The 26,635-nt window shown below is 40.5% G+C and overlaps 2 protein-coding genes across 3 annotated transcripts in view; both read right to left on the bottom strand.

Annotated features, from left to right (window-relative positions):
• Positions 1-410: 410 nt before the first annotated feature.
• Positions 411-18,199, bottom strand: BCAS2 (BCAS2 pre-mRNA processing factor). The gene is made up of 7 exons (XM_020780561.3): positions 18,041-18,199; positions 17,831-17,923; positions 13,421-13,491; positions 9,811-9,972; positions 7,317-7,367; positions 2,670-2,750; positions 411-823 (listed from the first exon to the last, which is right to left on the bottom strand). The coding sequence occupies exons 1-7, from the start codon at positions 18,131-18,133 to the stop codon at positions 697-699; spliced, it is 678 nt and encodes a 225-aa protein (XP_020636220.1). The 5' UTR covers positions 18,134-18,199; the 3' UTR covers positions 411-696.
• Positions 18,200-21,749: 3,550 nt separating this feature from the next.
• Positions 21,750-26,635, bottom strand: part of DENND2C (DENN domain containing 2C) — a 77,106-nt gene continuing 72,220 nt past the window's right edge. For both annotated transcript variants that reach the window (XM_020780559.3, XM_020780558.3), the window contains exon 19: positions 21,750-24,543. In XM_020780559.3, coding sequence (XP_020636218.3) covers positions 24,512-24,543 — 32 coding nt within the window. In that variant the 3' untranslated portion in view covers positions 21,750-24,511. The remainder of the gene's footprint in view (positions 24,544-26,635) is intronic.

The following is a 26,635-nucleotide window of genomic DNA, read 5'->3' as shown; positions in this document are numbered from 1 at the left end:
CCATTTCCCCATCTACTCAGACAGGTATATACGATCAAAAGTTTTATACCTCTCAAACTGGGTTTGTCTGCAGAGATACAGCTTGGCTAATTAAAAGACGCTGACTTGATCACCTGTATTTTCCAATTCTGACTAAATAATACCTGGACTTTTCTTTTTCCCTTAACATGACATAATACTGAAGAGACACGAATAAGCCCTCCATTTTAGTTAACTGCTCTACAGTACTGTTATCAAGACACCTGGAACAAATGCCTTTGCTCTCTCCATGCATATTTCTATAGAATATAAAGATAAACACAAGGTTCACTTTTTTGCCCAAGAACCAATATAATATATATATATATATGAGTGTATCTTTTAAACCCCACTTGACAAGGTCATTGCAGCACTTCAAATATAGTACTCTCTATAGTTGAAAAATTTTTATTTTCAGTTATATTAAAAAACACAAACATAGAACTCTTCATAGGAACCAACCAAAAAAATTTCAAACAACATTCATACTCAAAATTTTGGACTTTGGTAAATCCATTGATAAATCAGTTCTACGCCTTGTGAGCAGGTTTTTCTACAGTGGAGGCAACACAGGTGTTCTATACCACTATACACATATACAAAAATTTTTAGAGTCTACAGCCATGCCTAGGCTCTAAGCAGTTCCCTAAATTTGGCAGCAAAAGTCCAAGGCAAGTCTCAGAAGTCCTGCTGGATGTTTTCTTTGTTTGCCTCCCCATGTTGCTGCTTAATTTGAGAAATTTCATTTTCCAGTTGCACAATTGTTCGTTCAATCTCATAATTTTTACTGACGAGGGATACCCATCTGGAAAAAAGGAAAAGCACACCTTAAACTACTGTTTAGTTCCTTTAGAACTACTCTATTCATAAAAGAACTTCCAGAAAGGAATTCTTTTATACAACATGGCTGCATGAAAGGACAATGATCCATTAGATGCTATGCAATGTCAGTAATGTGGCACAGCAAAGGGGTAAAAGAACAGAATGCACAGAAGGGCTGGGGAGGAAGCAACTCATAGAGGGTGGCCAAGGCAGATGGTTCACTGGAATAACTTGACTATACACACTAAACGCTGTTCCAATACAGTACCTCTATTCAGAGCAAGTTACCATAGTCTCTTGAGACTGAAGGATGCCTACACACAAAAGAATGAAGGAGGAAGCTAGAGGGATGGCAGAAGATGATGGCTTCAACACTATGATGAACTGAGGTAGAAAACCATGCAGAAACCATTGCTTATGTCTGCAAAAAGTGGTATCCCATTTTTCATTCTCATGCTAAATTTATACTTGTATGGGTCTTTCTGCACACATGTCTATCTGCATGTTTCTCACTAAGTTGCAAAAACTATGTTCTTGTTTTTAAAGTAAAAGGTCAAGGTTCCCCTTGACATTTTAGTCAGTCGTGTTCGACTCTAGGGGGCAGTGCTCATCCCCGTTTCCAAGCTGTAGAGCCGGCATTTGTCCGAAGACAGTTTCTGTTGTCACGTGGCCAGCACGGCTATACAGTGGTGCCTCGCTTAGCGAGTGCACCGTATAGCGATGTTTCCGTATAGCGATCCCTTTTTCGGGATCGCTATACGGAAACATACCCGATCTTCGCAATGGGGAAAACCCGCATTGCGAAGATCGGGTATTGCGGCGGCCATTTTGGAGCCGCCGAACAGCTGTTCGGTGGCTCCAAAATGGCCGCCGGAAGCCCGGAAATGGCTGCCGGCAGCCGTTTTCACGCCCTGCCCTCGCTTAGCGAGGGCGCGAAAATGGCTGCCGGCAAGGGGAATCCTCGCTGAACGGGTAAGTAAGCAAGGTATTGGAACGCATTAAACTAAGTTTAATGCATTTCAATACGTTTTCCCTACCCGTTTAGCGATGATTCCGCATAGCGAGGGTTAATCCGGAACGGATTAACCTCGCTATGCGGGGCACCACTGTATACGGAACGCTGTTTACCTTCCCACCGAGGTGGTACCTATTTATCTACTTGCATTTACATGCTTTCGAACTGCTAGGTTGGCGAGGAGCTGGGACAAGCAACAGGAGCTCACTCCGTCGTGTGAGTTCGATCTTATGACTGCTGGTCTTCTGACCCTGCAGCACACAAAGGCTTCTGGGGTTTAGCCCGCAGCGCCACCACATCCCCATAAAGTAAATGGACATTCAGATGTGGAAAGACAGTAATTATAATGAAAATGACAACAGAGATTAATACATAGCCTAGTTCTTATTAGGACATATGGACATATTTTAAAATAGCTTGATGCCTCTAATTATAACTGTTCTAACCTAGCAGAATTTTTTCCACCTATGTATATACCCTTAAGTACAATACTATATAGTAATAGACAGTAATATATACCAGAGTTTTTTTTAAAAAAGTCCAAACTGTTAAGAATTATTCAGCCACACTGATAGTGTTTCAAAAATTATGTCTTGAACTGTTTTTCCAGTCTGCAGAAATGACAACTGCATTAAGCTGTTATAAAAATCTTGATCACATTAAGACCCAAGAATTCTGCAGTCATCCTGTTTACCTTCTACTTCCATATATGTAAGTAACTCACTTGTAGTATTTCAGCTGAATAATAGCTATTGTTATGAAAGCTGTTTAACAGACAGAATACATTTATGTAATGGAGTTTTTAGACACTCACGTAGATTCCATTTCCCGAAGTTTAGCACCAGCTGTGAGCTGCATGTTCTTCCGTTGCCAGTTAAGGTCCTGAATGTGTTTTCTGAAAGAAGAATGCAATGTAACAGAATAGAGAACCGTATGCCTTCTATGTTGGTTCCTTTCTACTCAAAGTTGACTTGGCCAACTCTCACCATCCCAAAGAATTAGAAAAACATATCTGGTAGTTCCTGGGTAAACTAGAGTTCTCTTATTTAACCATGGTGAAAACAAAATGCCTGCGTATGCTAGGTAGAGCCTCAATCAAGATGCACAGCATCTGTCTCATGGAGAGACATACAGTAGCTGATTCTATTGGAGGCTCCTGCTGACTCCCAATTCCTCCACAAAACTTCTCATTTCCAGACAGAGAGCCCCCTACTACTGCCAATCAGAGAATACAAGCAAAACGGATAAAAATAAATGAAGTCAAAAATATATAAGAAAACATCAATTTATCTCCTTCAGAGTTTTAAATATAAATCAAATTTTTATTTTTCAAAGCTATAATGCTTTTTCTTCATTAAAAAAGTCCTAATTTAAATTGAATTCTAGCTCAAATAATTCACCATGGAATAAGCATTATAAATTCTAATTTTACATTATGAGACACTGGCCAGAACCCTATTGTTTAAATACACTGCAATAACACCATCAATTTAAGTGGTAAATTGTTACCAGTTGAAGAAATCAATGCTGTTTTTTTCTGGTCATGCAACCAAGTGGCACAACTCTTGTGTGTGATTTTAAAAAACTACACACACACACACCCTTTTAACTCCTGGCAATTTGTTTTTGAAAGTTACACTGGTGGAGTTATTCCAATAGGTGTAACTAAGTGGATTTTGATCAACATAATTTTTTAGAAAAGAGGTCTGTAAACAGGACCTAACGGCTCTTTGATTAGGAACTCAATGCCATGGGATTCCAGAGACTTCTGTATAGATTGTTTAGGATAACCTTTCTATCCCCAGGACTCTGAAACATTTGCAGTTTTCAAACTGGGTTAGTGTCTTAAAAATACACACTTGTTAACAGCAATGTAAGGAAATAAGAAATAATGGTCTGCATCAGCCTTATTTTCCAGGTATGACTGAAATTCACACTGCAATTTTTATTGGTTGCAAATTTTTAGAAGCCATATTAAAATATCCAGAATGGTTCTCAACAGTTTCTTGGAGTGATGGTGGTTGCTTAATAATCACAACCACTCTTCCTCTGCAACTTTGTGCAAATAACATTAACTGTTTACCCTATCTCAAAAGTGCACATTTCATCAGCAAAGTGAATGGATTTAGACTTAATCATGTGATTCCCACAACACCAAAGTGAATCCGTATTTTCTGTACACTTAGTATATACTTTTCACAATCTCTTAGCTCAGTGCACACTTCTGGACAATGGAAACATCAATGGGTAGAGGACAATTAGAAGTTGAGCCAATGTGTGTAAGGAGATTTTGTGTGTGTGTGCGCGCGCAGAAGCAGAAGTGCACTTGAGGGTGAATTGCATGATTAAACTGACTCTTTCGGAATAGTAACTGAAATTGTGTTATAAGTTATTCAAATCAATTTGATTAAATCCTCCCTGACTGCAAATGCTGACCACTGTGATTACAAACAGTGGTTGCCGCTCAGGCGCTATTCTGGATTTCCCCCCACCTCCCAGAACATAAGAACTATGCTGGATCTACAGAATTAAGAATAACTACAGAATTATACAGAGATAACCTTTGTCTGGAATTAATGAAGAGCTAGGTAGGATTACAGCCATGGCCTACTGAATTCAATATTTTGTTCACATAGTGGTAAGTCAGATAACCCTTTTATGTGGAAGTCCACATGAGAGCAAGGACACTGTCCATTTGATATTCAGAATACTGTGAACAAGGAAAAGGCCTGGCCAACATGCAGATTTCTCATTAACTAAAATTGTATCATAAATGACAAGATACATTTTTGAAGCTATAAAAATGTAATGAGAGGCTAGATGTGCTCAGCAATGACATGATATGGAGGCAGTGACAGATTTTACTTTCTTGGGCTCCATGATCATTGCAGATGGTGACAGCAGCCACAAAATTAAAAGATGCCTGTTTCTTGGGAGGAAAGCGCTGAGAAACCTAGACACCATCTTAAAAAGCATAGACATCATCTTGCCAACAAAGGTCCGCATAGTCAAAGCTATGGTTTTTCCAGTAGCGATGTATGGAAGTGAGAGCTGGACCATAAAGAAGGCAGACCACCAAAGAATTGGTGCTTTTGAATTGTGGTGCTGGAGGAGACTCTTGAGAGTCCCCTGGACTGCAGGGAGATCATATGTATCCATCTTGAAGGAAATCAACCCTGAGTGCTCACTGCAAGGACAGATCCTAAAGCTGAGGCTCCAATACTTTGGCCATCTCATGAGAAGACTCCTTGGAAAAGACCCTGTTGTTGGGAAAGTGTGAAGGCAAGAGGAGAAGGGGACGACAGAGGACAAGATGGCTGGACAGTGTCATCGAAGCTACCAACATGAATTTGACACGACTTAACGACTAAACAACAGTAGGCTCATTTAAATCAATTGAAGTTGCAAAAGAATTGGCTCACCAAATCTCTACTGAGTCAGTGGGCCTACTCTAGTGTACTTTATTATGCTAAGCAACAGGACTTCAGCTTATACATCCAGCATTTTAAGGACCTGACTTGAGTCCTGTTTGTTGCGGTTATAGAACAGGTTGATTTAAGTTTTTTTTGGGGGGGGGGGGTTGCTGATCATACAACACAAAGGCTGCTTCAAAGCAGCTTTTTCCCTCTGTTGCTGGGGTCTTTTACTTTTTACAAGCCAGAATGATTCAAACAGACCTTTCCCCATGTAATCAGTTGATTAGTTTTTGTAAAAATGGGGGGGGGGGTCGCACTGTGGATGGTGTTTCAGTGACCTAGGCATTTGGAGCATGAAACACCTGCCCTCATCTTCTTCTCTGATCGTCCTCCACATTTTTTTACACATGACATTAGCACTAGATCACCTTATCACTAATACGGATATATTAATTTAGTGTCAGATCACCTCCAGACTTGGTGGGGGAAAATAAAATTATGAACAAAACAGAAACAATTCAGATGAAATAAGACATTACTATGGTGTGTGGTATTTTTGTACATATTAAGAAGTTTAGAATGCTGCCACCTTTTCCTGAACATTGTACGAAACCAAGTGAATTGACCGTGAACCATAAAAGGAGCAGCATAAGTGAGAACAAAGGAAGGAAGAAGTAGGGTCTGTGGACAGAAATGTGAACAATGAGCTCCTGAATGAATCTGCAGCCTGGGTTTGAGCACTAACTGATTTCAAAGATAATACAGGGTACAAATCAAATTACAGCAAAGCCAAATCACTTCAGATTGCCAGTGTAGTTGCAGCCTCGGTCTGGCCTACTATTCTGAACGGGACCAAACGCAACAAATCTCTCCACTTTCTCCTTCCTCCAGCAAGGTAACACAAAGGAATAGGGGGGTCCTCACAACTCTGTGTCAAGTCTCAGAAGCACTGGCAAAGCATGGATCATCACCTCTTTCTTATTGCACAGGGAAGTTCATTGAGAACCAATATGATGCACTCTCAGCAAGTATCTCCAGATCTCCTAAAAGCACCAGGTAACATTCACTTCCCTGACCATGCAGGAGGACAACAAAGGAGTAAAGCCTTGTTTCTGGCCAGAGTGCCCCAATCTCACCTGGTGGATAGAAGGCCATGGGAGAAGGAATGTGCTTCCAATCCCAGTACATTTTTCCTACTCAAGCAAACAATCATACTTAAGCAATGATTGATCTTATTCTCCATTTAGCAAGAAAAGTCTACTTTAACTCACTGCATTTGGTAAAAGCACTGATTCCCTTTAGAGATTAACTATATAAAATGTTTATAATTATTAACATTGGATCAGTTATTGTTTGAGAAACTTAGCATTTCTAAATGTCTAAAACCTAAGTAGTCAGCATGTGGCCAGCATGATACATGAAGGTCTTCCATCTACTTTCCAGCTTTGACAATTAATTCTGCAATGCAGCAGTAGTAAACCTTGCTGCATGTTCACCCTGAAAACAAGCCATGCAGGAAGCACACACTTTCTTTTCCTTTAAAATACAGCAAAAGTGGGCTTCCGGAAGTGATATTTTCTTTTAAAACAAAACATTTATTCCCTCCATAACTTGTTTTAAAAGTAGGCTGTAACTTCCACTGTTGCTGCACTGGTTAATGGTGTGACTAGACAGAAGGAGGGAGGTGAAGCTGATGGTCCCTAGTTTTTAAAAATCTGGTTTTCTTTTTTAAAAAACACACCCATTTTTACCCATCTTAAGTATAGTATGACAGGAACTAACGAGAGCCTCAAAACAACTACAAACATTTACAAAAACATTAAGCACATGTTGCCATAAACTCAAAACTGCCACCATCAGAAGACAAAGCTCCCAAGTAAATAGTTCACAGTGAAACACTAACTTTTTGCACAATTCCACACACACAAATGAAGTTACTTTAAGATGCATATGCTATACAAGAACACAAGTTCTGCATTCTGTAAAGGTTGAAAATCCCCATATATTAGAAATCGTTTCAATTCAAAGGGTAAAGGCTGACTTACCTCAAACTCTGCAGCTCTTTTTGTGCCTGTTCAATCATATGAACTAAATGCCTACAAAGGAAAAGAAACGGTAGTTCAAAAATGTTTTTCAGATGTAATGAAGAAAAAAGGAAGGAACTGAACAACATTTTCTCTCAAATGTGACTTTGCTACCCAAGTTAGGTTGGGCATTCAGTTTAACTCTGTTTGCCTTCCACCAGAACAGAAGTGTCTGCATGACACAATGCATCGTTGAATTGTGAGATATATGAACAGAATGAAAATCTATTCATAGGGTCCGATAATCACACCCTACAAAGGTGAGTCAAGAAAGTTGAAACTGGGGAAGACTGAAAGTCAGTATGATAGCCCTGTTCACATAACTGAAGAACTGTCTTGTGGAACATGAACCAAGCTTATGTTTGGCTGCTCCACAAGACTGGACTCAAACTAATGGATTCCAATTTAAACTAAACATGAAGAGCTTTTCCTGGAATTGCTGCTCAACAATGGAAAAAACTATCTCAGAAGGTGCTAGACTCTACTTCATTGGACTTTTTAAAACAAAGATTGGACAGTCGTCTTTCAGGGATGCTTTAGCTGTAGATTTCATGCAATGGCAGGGGATTATAGATCATTTAGAGAGTTCAATTTTTTTACTCTAACATTAGGACTGTATTTTTCAAGTTAATCCAGGTATTAACCCAGGTAGACAGAGACATACTGTACCAGAAACAGAGCAGTGCTGTTAAAATCATCTTGCAGCTATGAACAGAATACATTTCTTTTTGATAAAACACATTACAAGGACCCTGGAGAGTACTTACTTACTTACTTTACCTTTATTGGCCCGCTGTAATTCAATTCCCTCGGCGGTGCTAACAGGCCGATTTAATAATATCCCCTTCAATAACAGATTATGCCCCTGCATGATGAATGTTGTAGAGACGTTAACCCACATCTTATTTCATTGCCCACTTCATTTGACCGCGAGGGACAAATTCCTCGCCTCCTTTCCACAACGAAAGCCCTGGCTTACTGACGAAGCATATTTTAGTCTTATTTTACAGCGGTCCGACGAGCACTTTTTGACTATCCTCGGCAAATTTTTGCTAGACATAATCCAAACTAATACAGAACGAGAACCCAATCCTAAGTTTTAGTGTTTTAGGGGCTGTCCCCACAAGTTGTACTTTGTACCCTTTGTATGTCTGTATGCGCTTTTTATGCCAATAAAGGTAAAGTAAGTAAGTACCCTGGAGAGTATAAATGATAGTAGAATTCATAGCTGACTTTAAAATGAACAACATTTATAGAACTAAGTGCCACATAAATAGTTATCTAGTCATGGCAACTGAGTTTCAATTTCTAATTGATGTTTCTCCTGCATTAACTATGTTCATGTTCCTCCAGCCTTCAGCAAGCCTCGGAAGGGAAAAATGCTCTTTTTCCCCCCTTTTCCCTTCCGAGGCTTGCCGAAGGCTGGAGAAAGAGGAGGGAACTTTAAAAGGGTTTCAGACAAGCCTCTGCAAATGCCAATCGCTACACAGAGGGACCAGGGCAAGTCCTCCCATGGTGCAAGGTAAGCCCCGGGGGACCCCCAAAGCCAGCGTGGACAGTTTTGGGGCACCCCCACCAGGGCTCTGATGGTGCAGGAGAAGCCATCAGAACTCTGGCGGGGGTGCTCCGAAACCACCCGCACCCACTTTAGAGCATTTTGGAGGCTTTTCCTGCACCATCAGAGGACTGCCTGTGGACCTCCAAAGCTGACAATCGCAGCGAGGGGCAACCCCTCCCGCCAGTCCTCTCATGGTGCTTCCCCAGCTCCCTACCCCTTAAGTTCCTTTTTTAAAAAAATCCCCCTAGGATCACATTAATTAATTTTCAGTGCATTCCTATGGGAAATTTGGTTTCGCAAGACGATGTTTTCGCAAGACAGCGATTTCTGCGGAACGGATTAACATCGTCTTGCGAGGCACCACTGTACCGTTTTTGGAGTACTTTCAAAGCAATCTTTGTAGCACTAATGGAAATCTCTTTATATGGAAACTGTGAACATCTCCAACCACTCCTCTTCATAATATTCCAATCATGTTCCATATCTCATGCAGTCCTGATTAAAACCCAGATCTGCCTCAAGATTTATTTATATCCTTTCTGTTTAAACCCACTGAAATTGTGAATAAAACAGATTTTTAACTTTTAAAATAAAACTTTCACTGTGATAGCTTGACTTTCCTTCCTTCTCTCTTATATGCAGATACACAGCCTCACAAGGTAGTACAGTATTATGTTCATATCTTAAAAGCAAAAAACACTTTTTCTCATCCCACTGTAGAAAATACTCCCTCTGCAAGGGTTTGAACATTTATTTTAATTTTATTCAGCAGTCTGAGTAGCATTTTTCTACTGCTAAGGATATGTATTTTTTTAAAAAAACCAAAATATCAGAACTGGAAATGGACTATAAAACTTTACCCTTTTAAAGAAATGGTAAGAGACAATAAAAACATACTCATTATATACTTTCCAGGCATTGCAGCCATACTGAGACATCAATTCCAAATTCTCAATTCGAACTGCCTGGTGCTCCAGCTGAGCCATTGAGTTATTAACGCATTCTTGCCATGCTGTGATATCATTCTTCTGCCCAGAGGAGGGAGCAGGCAGCTCATACCTGCAACAGAAGAAAAATAAAAAATAATTCCCCCACTGGTAGGCACTTACAATCTTGACAAGTCTGCTATATTTATCATATCCCTGAATAATAATTTGTGAAATTATTTTTAAAGTGCTAAATATAAGCTCAAATCCTGTTGCTTAGCTTAATAAATAGCACTACACTAGGCCCACTGAATTAATGGGGAATTGGTGAGTCAACTCCTCCATAGGTTCCACTGATTCCAATGGCCCTACCCTAACTGCAGTATACTATGCTGAAGTAGGGTAGGTCTATTTAAATCAATGGAAGACTGGACTCACCGATTCCCCACTGATTCAATGGCTCTACTCTAGTGTGATTTACTATGCCAAGAAACAGGATTTTGGCGACAGTTTAAAATACTGATTCTCTATGTTGAAATTCTGTTGCTTAGATTACTAAACTGCACTAAAATAGGCTGTGATTGGGTTCGTTAGAAGGTGGAGGCAGCTCTTTCCTTTGGGCGGGAAATAACCATGAAGAGTCATTTTTAACATTAACAGATTTATTAGACTTAATTTCTGGAGAATCAACAACGACTTCTATAGGTTCAAAACAGCTTAGTTCTGGTAAATGTCCATAAGAATCAGGCAATGTTTGTAAGATAGAATTGTCCAATTTTACTGCGGAGCTGGACCAAACCGCTCTCTGTCCGTTTGTTTCCGCAACAACGCACTCACGGCACAGATTATGCCACAACACGGGTGGCGTGCCCAATCTCCCTCGAGTGGTGTTGACTGAAGGAGGTATCCGGTCGGATCACCCTCCTCTTGTGACCCTGTCCCCTTGGGAAGACCACCACAGTCCATTCTGAAGTCTCTGCAACAGTCACTCCTTCCTTCTTTTGAGTCAGATCGGGCAGTAATCCTCCAACCTTCAGGTCGGGAAAATCTTGCAACGATTTGCACGCTTTTCTATATTCCATTTCTCCTCCTCCTTTCATCTCCTGTCCCGGTACTCTGAATACTCTCACCCCTTCCTCTTCCTTTTTATCTTCTTCCCTCAAGTTAGCTCCTCCCCTTCTTTGCCTTTTCCCTCTTCCACTAAAACTTCTATCTTCCCCCCCTTCTCCTCATTTCCTTTAGCCATCATCCCTTCTGTCTCTTCTTTCACTGATTCCTGAATCTGAGGAGACGGTGCACTCTCAACGCCTTCCTCAAGACCTATTCCTCCTTCACATAGGCCCATTAAATCAGTGTGGATTTGGTGATTCAGATCCTTCATATATTCCCAGTGGGCCCACTCTAGTGAAATTCTTCAATATATTCCATTGATTCAGATGGGCCTACTTTAGTGCAACTTAATAGAATAAGTATCAGGATTTCAGCCAGCAATACAGTGGGGTCTTGACTTAAGAACGGCTTGAGTTAAGAACATTTTGACTTAAGAACCGCTCTCACAGGAAAATATTGACTTGACTTAAGTACTTAGATTTGAGTTAAGAACTGAAAAAAACCCACGTGGGAGGCAGGGAAAGTGCAAAATTTGAACTTTCAGTTAACTGTTGGCCAGTGAAAAGGGTGCCTGTCTGCTTCCTCACTCCTCCCAGCGTTTAGAGAGTGGATTGGGAGACAGTCTTCGGACTGCCTGGTACTGTACTGCCTGGACTGTATTTTCCCTGCCTTCCCTGAACCTTTCTTGACCTAAGAAAAAAAGAAACAAAATATCCCCCTCTAGTGGTCGAATAGCAGCTTCCCATTAGTTTCTATGGACGGAAAAGAGCAGATACGGATTAAATGGTTTTCAATGCATTCCTATGGGAAATGCAGATTTGACTTGAGAACTTTTTGACTTGAGAACCGCCTTCCAATACGGATTAAGATCTCAAGTCAAGACCCCACTGTATACAACCTGGATTTGAGATGGCACACAGAAGTAATCTAAACAGGGCGCAGAGTTTTAATAATACATAATGATTATTCTGTGTTTCTTTCACAGCAATAAAATGTATTTCAAATAATAGTACAGTACTGCAATTTTGTACTTATCATCATTGTATTTTACAGTTCATACAATAGCAAAATGTTATACTCAGCAGCATAAATGTTATATTATTAACAGAATTACAGAAAGATAGGAACATCCTTATTGCTTTAAGCTATGGGCCATTACAATATACCTTGATCAACAATAAATACTGAATTCTACAAGCCTGCAACCCACACTATCCCCGATGCTTCACATGTTTTTTCTTTGCTCCAAAGGCTAGCTTTGCCACTTTGTTAGCAATTAATGCACCATTACACACCAGCACCCTGCAAATCTAAGTCATGGAAGTCTGCTTCACAGAGTTCAACAAATCCTAGCTAAAAAGCTCTGTAATATATTTATATAAAGGACACTTAATAGATAATGGCTGAAATTCATTTCCTACAACTAGAGGAGGCATATTTAATCAATGATGATGGGGGTGAGTCAACTCCTCTGTAAGTTCCATCAATTAAACAAGTCTATTCTAGTTGTGACTTACTACTTGATTTCAGTCATTGGGAAACAACCTCAGTCCCTCCATACTCCATTGTACTTTGTACACCCTTAAAGCTTATCATAAATAAGTATAAGATTCCCAGAATGAACATATAAAAGTCTCTATTGCGAAAAATGAAGTCTCTATTATGGTTGGACTCAGAATCTTTCAGAGTGATATGATACAGAAGAAATATTGATTTAAATTACCACATGTAACACCAACTGTATCATCCACTGTGTCCAGAATTATTAGCATGAAGTACATTGATCTGTTTTGCAAAAATTCCAAGTTACCCACCTGAAACAGAGCTGCAAGTATCTTTGAGAAACAAAGAGCCACAACCTATTATTGTTTCAGTAGAGTATACTGCCATCATGAGGCAAGAACTGGAATGCCACATTTTAGGCTACCTAAACCTGAAATTTGAACTACATATTGGGGTAATACCTTTATCATGCCATAAGTGGATTATGCAGGAGATAGGCTTAAATTTGTACCGGACCTTACAGCCATATTTTATAGCAACAAAGATCAAACTATTCTTCGTGTTTTTGTTCTCAGCCAACGTAGTGGTTACTTCGTCATCTGAGACAACCATATTTGAATAACTATTTTTCCTTCCCTCCTCCACATCTTAATATCAGGAAATAAGAATTTTAAGATCTAGATAGTTACTGCTTTCAGTTATTCATTTTTTACCATTGGTTTCCCTACTCCACATTTTGCAACATTTTGCCCCAATGAAAGGGTCTTATGACCCTGAAATCTTGCTCACAATGTTGTGACTTTTTCTCTCTCTCTCTGTTGTCTTAATGAATGCATTAAGATTTTTTATTTCTTTTTAATGGTCAAGGCAGTTTGTCCTGTGCTCTTTACAACCAAGCCTTGGATCTTTCTGGATTTTGCTTTAACAGCAGTGGCATACTCTTTACCTTGAACGGCTCCCAGGCTTACCTTTTCATGCTCAGCAGTTCTATGGGCTGTCGTGCTGCTAGGCGTTCAAACTCATTTCGCATTATTTCAGTCTATGGATCAAATTCACAATGAATTAAATGTAGCTAGGAAGACAGAAAATGGAAGAGTCCGATGGCCACTGCTAAAAAAAAACCTAGAATAACATTTGCTCAAACATCTGGCAGCACAGACAGAATTTCCTGAATAAAGATAGCTTTTCTGTATATCCAAACAGGTTTGGTTTAGAATTGTTTTTCCTCAGACTAGTCCACACCTTTTTTCTGCTTGGGTTATCACTTGTTCTGCTACAAACTCATTTTAACGTCTCTTCTCCTTCCAAAGACAACTACACTGGTGCCTCACGAGACAAAAGTAATTCGTTCTGCGAGTAGCGCTGCCTTGCAAAAAGCAGTTTCCCATAGAAATGGATTGTAATACATTCCTATGGGAAACTTTGCAAGACGAATGAATTATTTTCATCTTGCGAGGCATTGGTCTTGAGGGAAAAAATTGTCTTGCGAAGCACGGCCATAGAAGAAGCCATCTTGCGAGTCACCAACATGATCGCAAAATGCTTTCGTCTTGTGGGTTTTTCGTCTGGAGAGGCATTCATCTTGCGAGGCACCACTGTATTAGACTACACAGGCACCATGACTTCAATACTATATCAGTATTTCCTTCTGTCAACCCTACATTCCTGTGAATCTTTTGCAATATTTTTGCCTGATTAAAAGACACAGAGATCTTTTTAAAAACCACACATTTTTGTATCATACTAATACAGATATTAGAATCTTCTTTGCAACCAATGCAGCTAGCTACCTGGAATTTTTCTTTTTTGCAGACATAACTATGACTCATGCTAACATATAAAGTGGGCTTTGCTGAAGGTGAGAAATTTTGCTGCATTTGTGGATTAGAGTTCATCCAAGTCCTGATGCTGAAACTGAATATTCCTGGCACAGACTTGCTGGAAAGAGGCAAAACAGAAAAACAGTAGGCAACAACATCTAAGGACAAAGTTTTGAGCCTGGGAGTAACTTGCAATTATTATTTCTCTTATGGTACATTGCTCTGACAAGAAATCATACCAGAGGTCTCCTACCAACTCTCCTCAGACTGAAGAAGCTACTTGGATGAGCAGCGAAACATTTCAGCCTAGTAAGAAAGAAGTCCAGTTGCCATGATTCAACTTCCAGATAACCTCACCTGGATGACTGAGAATCTTCACAGATACTCTGACAAGGGACAATTTGAGAAATACTGGCATAAAGTTCACAACTTGAAACAGATAATAAACAGATAACAGATAAAGTTAAGATCTAGCCAGGGGGCCCTTTTGAAAGAGCAGTCCCTCAAGGAGGTAAGAGGGATGGCTTGTAGACAAAGGGCCTTTTCGGCAGCTGTCCCCAGAATATGGAACACCATCCCAATGAGATTTGTCTGGCGCCGACGCTGATGACATTTTGGCACCAGGTCAAAACCACCTTTTTCTAAAAGGCTTTTTTAATTGAAATAATATCAACTATGGGTCCTGATGACAATTTTTAGAGTTTATATTTTAATTGTTTTTTAATTGTTTTATCTTTTCATTGTATTTTAATTGTTGTAATCCACCCAGAGGCCTTTGGGTAGAGGTAAATAAATAAATAAAATAATAATAAATAAACTTCTCCATTTACTTGCTTGTTTTACATTAGTCCATTAAATACTTTAAGGGACTAATGTTTTATACCACTAACAATCTAGGATGCAGTCCTAGGCACTTTCCTGAAAGTCAGCCATTCTGAGCATAGTCTTTTGTGTGCATAACATATGCTTTGCAGACTGAAAACCTAGCTCATCAGATGCACAAACAGGATCTCCTTTACCCTAGTCCACAATGAATTAACCTCTCTTTAAGGTGGCACACCCTTCTTTTTGGTGAGACATCCTTCTGCATGTACGCAGAAGCATTTCATACAATTTAGGGCTCAGTTCAAACACTGAAAATGGACCTATATTACGGGGCATTCCTGAAGACATTTGAAGACCAGCAGGGTCCTTTTTTCCCTTTACCGCTTCACAACTGTGTTCTATCTTACCCAACGTCTTGATAGCAGCCAGCTTATTTTGAAAAAAGCAGAGGCCACTCAAATCCTTGCTAAAGAAGTCCAACATGGGTGTTAGCTATTATTTAGCTCTTTGGAAAAAATGACTTCTCACATCCCAAGTATTTATGCCTCTTATTTCAATGTCTCTTACTTCACATATGCCTTCTTTTGGTCATAAAAATCCTGGGCAGCCCTTCAAGGCACATATCTGGCAAGCAAACAGCCAAGAAGCCTATAGAAGTAGAATTATTGGCATATGATATATATAAAGATGGTTTTAAAAAATAAACTGAATTAAGATCCATCATCACTACCTAATCTATACATCTGGAATCTTTTTACAGTTAAAGAACATGAATTGTTTCTCTAAAAGGTAAGAGAAAGTTTCTGCTCCAAGAACTTTCTAAGTAGCATAGGCTTTTGTCAGTGATGAGCATCAACAAATAAAGCATGGCATGATTAAAAGGTGCCAAGTTGATTATTAAGGCACAAGGGCCAAAATCTTCTTCTATAGCTAAACAAATGGCATAACCTTTGGATTCAAATTGCCCCAAATTAAGAAATTATCACAGATATTATCGTGCACTGAGTCACACAACTTAGTAATTTCTTAAGTCAATTTGCATCCAAAACTTACCTTTGTGTTATGCCAGCGTAACAAAGCAAAAGGAAAGGTGCTTGTCTGAATAGCTGACAAAATCTGAACTGTGTACAAATGGCCAGATTCATAATGCCATAAAATAGCCATGGCAAAACTTCCAGCTGAAGTAGCCACACATTTAAATTCTATGAATCTGGCCACATAACCAACATAGACTGTATTAGTCTATCTTGAAACAGAAAGTCTCGGGGCACTTTAAAGATAAAGAATTTTATTTGACATATGTTTTCATGGACTCTGCCCAAATTCATTCATGCTTCTTTGGTCATTTATGAGAATTCCTCATTTTCAAACAACAGATTTCAACAACATTTTATAGCATGTAATATTTTACAATGTAGTGACTAAAAAGGGCTCTAAGACATTCCCAAATCTAATCATGATTACTATTGTCTCAACCTAAGTCCTCACCATTTGATATAAAAGGACAAACTCTTGTCCTACTGCGCAATATAGTTCAAGTACCGTATTTTTCGCTCCATAAGACGCACCTTTCCATAAGACGCACCAATTTTTTAGGAGAAGAAAACAGGAAAATATAATCTGTTTTCTTCGCTCCATAAGACGCACAGACTTTCCACACCCCTGTTTTGTGGGAAAAAAGTGAGTCTTATGGTGCAAAAAATACAGTAATTTATTTCCTCCAGATACATATACAATGTAAAGCAGAGGTATGAATTTTCCAGAAGATTTTGAACTGGAAATAAAAATACTGCATTCTTGATATATAGTGTATGCAATTTAACATGCTTGTCTTAGTCATAAAAATTAAACAAGGCTTTTAATATCCTAGCAGTCAAGAAGTAGCTGAACTAAAATAGCTGAATTAGCAGTTAGAATGTCAAACTAGAATCAAAACTGAAGAGAGTTGGGTTCTAACTCAGACATGTCACTCATTCACTTTTACTCTTGTCACCACAAGGAATCTGTGCATGTCTGCATTCTTCTTGCCTTCAAACACTTTTCAAACACTTTTGTGGACCATACATAACCTAACCAGACAGCCAATGTAGCTACACACTCATAATTATTACGAGTTGAGATATAAACATTCCAAGCTCAATGAAAAAAACTGGAGGCTGCTCTCTGTTTATGGAAAGGCAAACAAACATTCATCACAGTTGTAGTTTAGGGTTGGATTTGACTTGTACAGCCAAAAGGTGAATTGTTAATTTCACAATGGCTTGGATGATCTGGCTTGGTTTTAACACCCTGTGCTGCCAGGTTTCCAAATCAACAACACAGGTATGTACATACAGTACTGTTACATATACTTTCTGGAAATAACGGCTTGAAAGATATTGACTGGAACTGGCGGTCCTATATAGATGCTGTTGGGAGTGTAAGTCTCAACCCCGGACTACCGGCCATGGTGGCTGGGGCCAATGGGAATTGCAGTCCACAACGTCTGAAGACCACAGGCTCCCTAATAATTTGCAAACAAGTAGTCATTTCAGTATGTTAGCAAAGTTAAAGGGGGGGCGGGGGAGAGAGACGAGACATTGTAGCATCTTAAAAACCCACGGACTTGAGTCAATTGACAGCTTTGGTGGATCCAATGCTTCTTCCTCAGACATTGTTCCCTGCCGTCAGTCAGAATCAAACCCTGGGAAGCCATCGGACCAAGGGCCGAGATATCTGATCGCCTTCCCTCACCTCGAAAGCGCTGTAGTCCGGCGCAGTCAGGTAGCTCAGGTAGTTCTTAGTGGGCCGGTAACGCCGCGTCTCTTCCTCCACCAGCGCCGCGGCCTGGACGGACAGTGGCGGGAGGCAGAAAGAGATACAAGGTCAGCGCCCCCCCGGAGACGTACTCCGCGTCGCCCCAAACACCCCTCTCTTCCGCCCGCCCGGCCGCGCCACACTCACCGCCTCTCGTACGCCCGGCGCCTCATAGCCTTGGTCAAAATAGGGCAACGCGTCTACCGCGACCTCGCCAGCCACCAAACCAGGGCCGGCCATAACGCGCGCTTCCCCCGACGCGCCGGTTTCTCAAAAGAAAATTACACTGCGCCTGCGCTCTCCTCGTCTCCGCCCCCCCTCCGTGGCTTTCGTTGCGCCTGCGCAAAAACGCAGCTTTTTCTTCCTATCCAGCGCGGCTGCGCGAACTGTATGGGCACCTGCAAGGCCAACGTATTTTATTTCAGTGTGAAGCTTATTTTAACAAAATAAAAAAAATATTATTTTCTTTTGTTTATCTGAAGGGCTGGTCGAGAAAGTGACCGAAAGGATTCACAGCAGGTGATTTTTTGACTGGTCCTTAAACAGAAACCAAAGAAAATACCGTTTGTCTCTCTCTTTTTTTTTTTTTTACAGTGGTGCAGTACCTCAGTTGCTTCTACCTGTCAAAAGAAAATTCACTTCTGCCTCTCCAGCTAGGAGGAGTGGAAGTTTTAATTTGCCAATATCTTGCTTACAAAGCCACTTAATTATATTTTAAAAATTCCAGTTAGAAGACACCTTGACAGTTGGGAAGGATTGTTTTTTTGTTCACTCCTAGAGATCACACATACTGGAAACTGACCAAAACAGCAATCCTACCTGCGTCAAAAAGAAAAAGTAGAATCCCCTGACTGGAGATCAGAAAGGTGCATCCCCACTCTGAGGATGGTTTCACTAGAAGAAAAGAGGAAACAAACCCATCCTCACAGGGAACCAAACAGCAGATAAATGCCCGCCTGTCTGAGCCATTTGTTAAGGAAGAAGTGGCCAGGGAAGCAACAGCTGTAAAGATCCATTTCTTCACTTTGAGAAAGGCATATAAGGGCAGCTCCCACTTTCTTCCCTCCAAGTCCTCAAGGATGATACCTCACACACACTCAGGGTAGCAGATAAAGTATGCTCCCCACAGTGTTAGAGAAGTATTCAAGGATTTAATCCCTACCAATCACTTAAAAATTGTTTAAAATCTCAGAATGCCTCAGTTTTGTCTATTCTACAGCTAAAGGCCACCAGCACTGTACAGTATTTTGAAAAAGATCTTGGGCTAAGCCAGTGAGGAAGTCTCCTTTAGTTGATAAATGTTTGGAGAAATAGTAATAGACTGTGGCAGGGCCATATGAAAATTAAAGGTCCTTGGCCTGGGTTTTGCTGGCATGTTCAGTTACCTTGGCCTGGTCTCTGTTGTGTGAGATTTGGATTCCCCAGGTAGCCCTCTGAATTTTTATTAAAAAAAAAAAATACATATATGTGATTAGCGCTAGATCACCCTATCACCTTATCACTGAGTCCTTGTTATTCCCACATTTACAATCTCATAAGCAGAGGTCCCCAACCCCCAGTCCATGGCTTGGTGCTGGTCTGTGGCTTGAGCCCAACCGGGCTGCGGAGAGAGACCTCCCCCCCACCCCTGCATGCACTCCCCCCCACAGCCTGTTTGCACCTGTGTGCGAGCATGAGTGCACCCACGCAAGCACTGTGCCACCCTTTGCGCATGTACACAATCGTGTGCACACGTGCATGCCAACGAGTGCTGCACCACCCTTCGCACATGCACACAAGTGCACACGCACCTTCGTGCATGCACACGAGCGCAGAGGGGCTGCCTTTCTCAGCCAGTCCACGGGGCTAAAAATGTTGGGGAGCGCTGCCATAAAGGGATCAGCAGAAGCAGGACCAGAGAAGGAAGGGAGGATTCAGAGGTGGAACCAGAGGAAGGAAGGAAAGAAAGGGAGACTCAGCACATCCAGTATGAATTGTGAACTTTGTGAGGGTTCGGAGCATGTGGGGATCAACCCCGGCTCGTTCAAAAGGAACGCTTCAGACGCGGATTGTTTTTCTAACAAAGGAACGTTTATTGTGCTCTTAACAAATAAACCAGTGTCTTTAAATGAATCTGAGTTCTTATATCCTTCAGCCAACGTGGCCATCAGGGGTTTCCAACTGTCCATAACAAATGGGTTTTTACAACTGTTGTTCCAGGGTCCTGGTGGATTAATATACCGGTATGTCCAATGTTTCAAAGTAGGGGTTGGCGAACCCAGCAACAGGGACACAGTGTTATCTCTGGGAATCCCGTCCCACTGGGTATCTCCCTGCTTATCCAGCATTTGCCATCCCTTTTTCTCTCCTCCATTCTCATCTCCAGAATCCTCCATCCTGTCCTCACCTGTCTTTCTGCCTCTACCTTCTCTCTCTTCTCTCAACTTTCTCCACCACTCCTTAGCCTCTCTCCCTCCCCAATAAGAAGGATGAACTGGAATGGAGGTTCTTCTCCTATAATCTGCTTCTTTGTGGGGAACTCCAGTCCTCTCCCATCTATCTGTCCAGGGTTCTTTCATCCATATATATTCCCACCCTGGCGGCAAAGGCTCATCCCTCTTTATAGCTTCCCCTTGCCCTGCCTCTCGGGTCTCTATCTCCTTCTTCTCATTTCCCATCATTTCTCCCTTCCTTCACCAATACCCACCCCCCTCAAGCCTGACACCAGGGTATTGGATTCCCTTTCCTCAGCATGTCTATCCTGCCCCCCCCCCTTTGGGCTGTTCTAGACACGCTTTCTTCTTACTTCCCAGGTCTATGACAGACAGCACTCCAGCAAGAGAAGCCTCATCCTCGCTGCCCTTTTCACAAACTCTCAATCCAATCTGCAACCCCCATGGGGGCGCTGACTTTGATTTCAAACATAATATAGGCTCCTAATCAAATCGCAGCGATGTAGTTGTACCCAGACTTCTATAATTATCAGCTCTCAATAAGAATGGCCCTCTGTGTTCTTGCCCTGTGTATGTTTGGATATTTAAACAGTTGATCTGCCAGCACATTGAGAGAGTTCACTTTGCATCAGGAAATTTGCTGTATAAAACACATTTACATGGTATTTTACGAAGAGAACTTAGTGGGAGCCATGAACAGAGAAAGAAACATTCTGAACTCACAAAGCTATTGTTCTAAGAGCAGTTATCATATAAAGGAAGTAACATGATTAGCTGGTTGGAAGAGTTTGTGCTGCTTAGCACCTACTGTAACTCCACACACACACTCTGGAAACAGTAGTAGTTGGCTATTGTCTCATTCCTCTTTGCCAGTTTCAACGTAGGGAAGATGGGCTATAAAGACTCGGGAATGCCTTGGTCATGGTACACTGACCCCCATTGTGAGAAGGTGGGCTGTCCACCCTTGCAGCATCTGGGTTCAAGGACTATGCCCAGCTGGCCTCAGAGGGGCTACTCAGCATGTGAGGGCACTTGAGTGCTTCCTCTCGCTATAGCACATACTGCAATCTAGCAAAAGGAATGCTGCATCTCCGTCAAAGACTCCAATGGCTTTCTATATTTATTGGGGCTCAATGGATGTAAGCAGTTCTGGCTGATCTAAAACCTTCAGTTAGTACAAAGGAAGAGGCAGCAAAGTCAGAGGGTATGATGCACTTCTGTCAAGACTACTCATAAGGCAGGTTACAATATTCTTCATAAACTGCAGCTCCCAGGCAGAAATTGAAGATTTCTCCTTTAAAATGTAAAAGTTACACTACTGGTGAGATAATCACAGAGCCCCTCCTTCCCATCCCTTCTAATTCCAAGCATTGAGAGACAGGATTTCAGCCTAGACTAGGAAGTACCAAAGAAATGATACAATATACAAACCCAACACATTTTATTTGAACCTGTTTCTGAAGGAACCTAGTTTATTACAGTTACTGTACATTTTTGGTTTCACTAGTTTCTTCTGTACACCTCAAAATATAGCTTTTATTTTAAAAAATGGCCAAAATATAAAATACAAAAGCAGCACACAAGATAAAGACTAGCGTTGAGAGATACAAACAGTCTGAAAGAACATGTTTTAATGGAGATGAAGGAGAGGCATGTATTTCTGACCCAGGAGTGTGCAATGGTTGACAGGTATAATAAACATTAGAACTGGGACTAAGTTAACACAATCATTTCTCAAAGGTGGGTATGATGAACAACAGAATCCAATTTCTTCCTGCTTTTCTCCTCTCAGGTGCAATTCTTTTTAAGTGCTGAAACATACTATAAAATCACTGGCCAGAATCCTACTGGTATTCATGTAAAATTTTCCAAAACTTGCCAAGTATTAACTGACAATTTGCCAGGTATGTGTTGGTCATATGCTCAACTGAACAACCAGAATGTGCTCCTTGACTTTATCAATTAGCTACAGCAAGTTACACAAACCTGGCATGAGTATTGATAGGTTTCCAGCCACTGCTTTGTCGCATCAAGAATCTTAGACCCAAATCCTGTTTGTTTTTACCAGGCACACAACATCCATTGTACATTCAGTTTTTTGTTTGTTTTTGGGTGTGCATAATTCACAAGGAAGTCCTGTTGTTTTTAATGCAGAAGTCCCCACTTTGTATAACTGCAAGCTGGGGATCACACAGAACCATTAAATTCTCTTTTACTAACAGGATTCTGTCCTAATTCTGTGACAGGTGCAATGTGAGACATGCAAACCAAAACTTTAGCAGCAAGCTAGGTCAGTTAGTGGTTCTAAAACATGTGGCCAAAGAAACTGGACAAATGGACACGACAAAATCCTATGCATGCTTACTCAGAAGTATGTATCATTAACTTCATGGCACCTATTCACTAGCCTAGGCTAAAATCCCATCAGGACATACTTGGAAATAAATCCCACTGGATTCAGAGGGATTTGCTTCTGAGTTAAAATGCACGAGAATTGTTTGTTGGTCTTACACAAATGCACCTCAAAAGCATTTTTCCAAGACTCCTAATATAGGCCCCAAGGTTTTTTTAGTTCTTTCTGCTCCAAACAATGTAGGCAGGACTGACACTTCAGACATATATTCTCTGATGTAATCACTGTATCATTTATTGACATTTTCTCCTCTCTATATGGTCCCCGATGCATGCTGCGAGAAGACAAATACTCAAAACCTCTCATCAGCACAAGGAGCACCTTTCCGAAAAAGGAAAATGTCTTGGAACCACAGAAAGCATTTTGAATCAAAACTAAGAGTTCTGCTTGGCTGTACTCTAGAGGAAATAAGTCTGGTACAGCAGCATTCTTCAATTAAAAGTGTCAAGGGAATTCCTCTTACATTTGCAATCTTTCACTCAGTTGAAGACTGCAGAGCAGTCCTACACATTAATCCTGAGGCAATTTCTTACATGTAAACATATGGCAAAACTCCAGTGAATAGTAGTCTGTGGTTTTATGCAACAGATCCACAGAGGCAAGAATACCTGGAGTACTCTAGTAAGAAAACAATATTATATTTCACATGTCATATTTAATTATGGCACGGGCTTAGTCATTAGTCATATAAATAGTGTGGCAACAATTCCTGTCATGGTTGACAAAAGAAATCAATTATTTCTTCAACGTGGGTAACATCAAAGATAGATTCAGATGAGAAAGGAATGCTCTGAGCATACCTGTGGCAGATGAGCAGAAGTATATTTCTGGGGAAATAAAACACTTCTATCCCATTGAGGTTTTGCAGCAACACACAATTGGAAGAAATTGTTTGTCTTCAACTGTGTTTCTGTATTGGGCCAAACCAGCTCATTTTAATTCTACCATGTATATTCTTTTAAAGTTTTCATGCTCCCACATGGGATCAAATGGTGTTTTCCTTGCAAAGTAAACACTACTCTTTTGTGAGGTATATACTCTCTGATGTAATGGAGATGAGTTTTATAGAAACATCAGAGAATATGTACATTAGACATGGCTAGCACAGGCCAAATCTTGCACGTAAAACCAAAAGAGTGAACAATTCAATATTCAACTTTACTTTCAACATTTACAAAATAGACAGCTTTCCAATATATAAGGTAAAATCAACAGTTGAAGAGACAACATGGCTGAATCCAGGTCATTAGTAGAGAATATGAGAAGAAGGTTGTGCAGAAGAGGACTGATGAACAGTTCCTATAGGTTTGCCTCTCCAGTTGAAAGGAAGTTTCCTTGTGTAGGAAATCTCTGCTGTGCAGTACTGTAGTTAGTGAATTCATTTCCCCTCCAGGCCTATTTCTCTTTTTAAAGGTCATCAACATAGCTCTTCAATTGCTTTGAGCAGAACTCCTTTTATAAAAGAGTGGTTGAAGGTAGAGGCCAAGCAGCATTAAACAGAAATATAATTCACAAAGTCAGCTAAGTTTCCTTTTATACACCAGTCCTACAAACAGACAAAAACCCAGTTTCTTGCAGCAATTCTCCAGTAGTAACAGGCAGAGCCAAAATACCATTCAGATTTGAGGCACTTTTTTCTGAGCTGCTTGAAGATCAACTGAGCTGAATCGCAGAAATCCCATATCGATGCCAGCAACAGGAAAGACAATGCTACCTTGTTATGGCTGGTCTGGAACTTAAACCTTGCTAAGTAACAATTCTGCATCCGACTTCTCACTTCTTTTGTAGAAATTTCATTTTATTACCTAGAAGAATATAAGAACACAACTTAAACATTTGACAGTTTATTTGTTCAGACATTCCCTTATCACTGAGTGAGAAGTTTACAAATACTGTAGATGATAAAACAGATCTAGTGCAACATCTTAAGGCAAGAACCAAGGAATTGCTCAGTTGTTCTGCATGCCCAAGGGAGGGTCAAGCTTGTGTTTTTCAAAATACAAAAAATATTTTGAAACCAAGAAGGCTTTTGAAGCAATTTGTGACAGAGCATAGGATCTGATATTTATAAAGGGAAAAACTAAAATCTGAGGTTCTTGGATATGCATTAAGTAGCTCTTTGGATCATAGCCTTAAAGTTCTACATCCAAGCACATTCATTTATTATTTCAGTATGAGTGAGGTATGATCATGCTTACTGTAACTCCTAAATTTTCAGAAGAACAGACATAGTATATCTTGACTTCAGCAAATCTTTTGACAAAATGCCCCATGATATTCTGATTAGCAAGGTAACTACGTGTGGGATGGATAGAACAGCTGTCAGGGGGATACACAGGTGACTACAGAATCATACTCAGAGGATTATGATTAATGGCTCCTTCTCAAACTGAGAAGAGGTAACAAGTGGGATCCCCCATTGCTCAATCAGGGATCCTGTGCTCTTCAACATTTTTACTAGTGGCCTGTATCAGGGAGATGCAGGGAACACTAATCAAATTTGAGGATGACACAAAATTGGGTGGACTAGCTAATATCCTAAAAGACAGAAACAAAATTCAAAATGATCTAGATAGGATGGAGCACTGGGTTGAAAACAACAAAATAAAATTCAACAGGGATAAGTGCAAAGTACTGTATCTAGGAAAAAGAAACCAAACACACAGTTACAAGATGGAGGATACATGGCTCAGCAATGTTATAAGTGAGAAGGATCTTGGAACTGTCAAAGATATCAAGTTGAATATGAGCCAACATTGTGATGTAGCTACAAAAAAGGCAAATGCTATTTTAGGATGCAGAAGTGTAGTCTCCAAATCCCGCAAGGTACTAGTTCCCCTATATTTGACACTGGTTAGGACAGAAAGAAGCTGACAAATTGGAACAAGTTCAGAGGAGGGCAACAAAGATGATCAGGGGGTTGGAAACCAAGCCCTATAAGGAAACTGAAAGAAGTGGGAATGTTAACCTTGAGAAAAGAAGACTGGAAGGAGACATGATAGCACTTTTTCAAATACTTGAAAGGTTGTCACACAGAGGAGGAGCAGGATCTTTCCTTCGCAGGACACACAACAACGGGCTCAAGTTACAGGAAGCCAGATTTCAGTTGAATATTAGAAAAAATTCCTAACTGTTAGATCAGTATGGCAGTGGGATCAATTACCTCAAGAGGTGATGAGGGCTCCAACACTGGAGGTATTCAAGAAAAACATAGACAACCACCTGGCAGATATCCTTTGATTTGTACTCCTGCATTGAGCAGGAGATTGGACTCAATGACCTTATAGGCCCCTGCCAATGTCATGATTCTATGAAAACAACAAATACCCCTAAAACATTCTGTTGAAGACTGAACATGCACAGTGGGTACAGAATGCTGAAGTTTTTGAGAGAGGCTGACAAAAACTAATAATTCAATATACTATCTTCAAAGATGGCTTGAGCATCTGGAACACTGAATTGGCTGGAAGCGTCAACATTGCAGTGTTTTGTTATGGATCACCTTAACAGGAAATTTAAGTAGTTGTGTTAAACAACATTAAAGCCAAAACAGGGTGACAGAGAAGCAAAAGGTAGGTATCAAGATAGCCAGGTGAAACCTGAGGTGTGCAGAAGTGGAAAACAACCCTCAAAGAGCCCAGCAAAAATAAAGCATTTTCAGTAATATCAAGGGGCCAGAGAAGGAGTATCAACTAGGGAGGAATAAGGGCAAAATAAGAGTAAGGCTGTACTGCAAACATTCTGTTTGACCCTAAGCATTTCCTCTTGCACAAATCCTATGCACACCAACTAGGAGGAAAGTCTCTCAACGTTTAGTGCAATTTATTTCTGTTTAGGTGTTTCAGAATGCAACCTTATATGCTTGGTGAAATCTCAAACTACACTAAAAGTTTAGTT

This window comes from Pogona vitticeps, chromosome 4 (genome assembly GCF_051106095.1).
Source record: "Pogona vitticeps strain Pit_001003342236 chromosome 4, PviZW2.1, whole genome shotgun sequence".
In the NCBI taxonomy this organism is placed as follows: Eukaryota; Metazoa; Chordata; class Lepidosauria; order Squamata; family Agamidae; genus Pogona; species Pogona vitticeps.
This window is presented reverse-complemented; position numbering and strand designations above follow the sequence as displayed.

Excerpts from the sequence above, each read along its gene's own strand:
- BCAS2 (XM_020780561.3), bottom strand. The coding sequence starts at position 18,133 with ATGGCCGGCCCTGGTTTGGTGGCTGGCGAGGTCGCGGTAGACGCGTTG. Across the intron at positions 7,368-9,810 it reads GCCTGGAAAGTATATAATGA|GCATTTAGTTCATATGATTG; the intron begins GTATGTTTTTAT and ends TTTCCTTTGTAG. Across the intron at positions 2,751-7,316 it reads AAAGAGCTGCAGAGTTTGAG|AAAACACATTCAGGACCTTA; the intron begins GTAAGTCAGCCT and ends TTCTTCTTTCAG.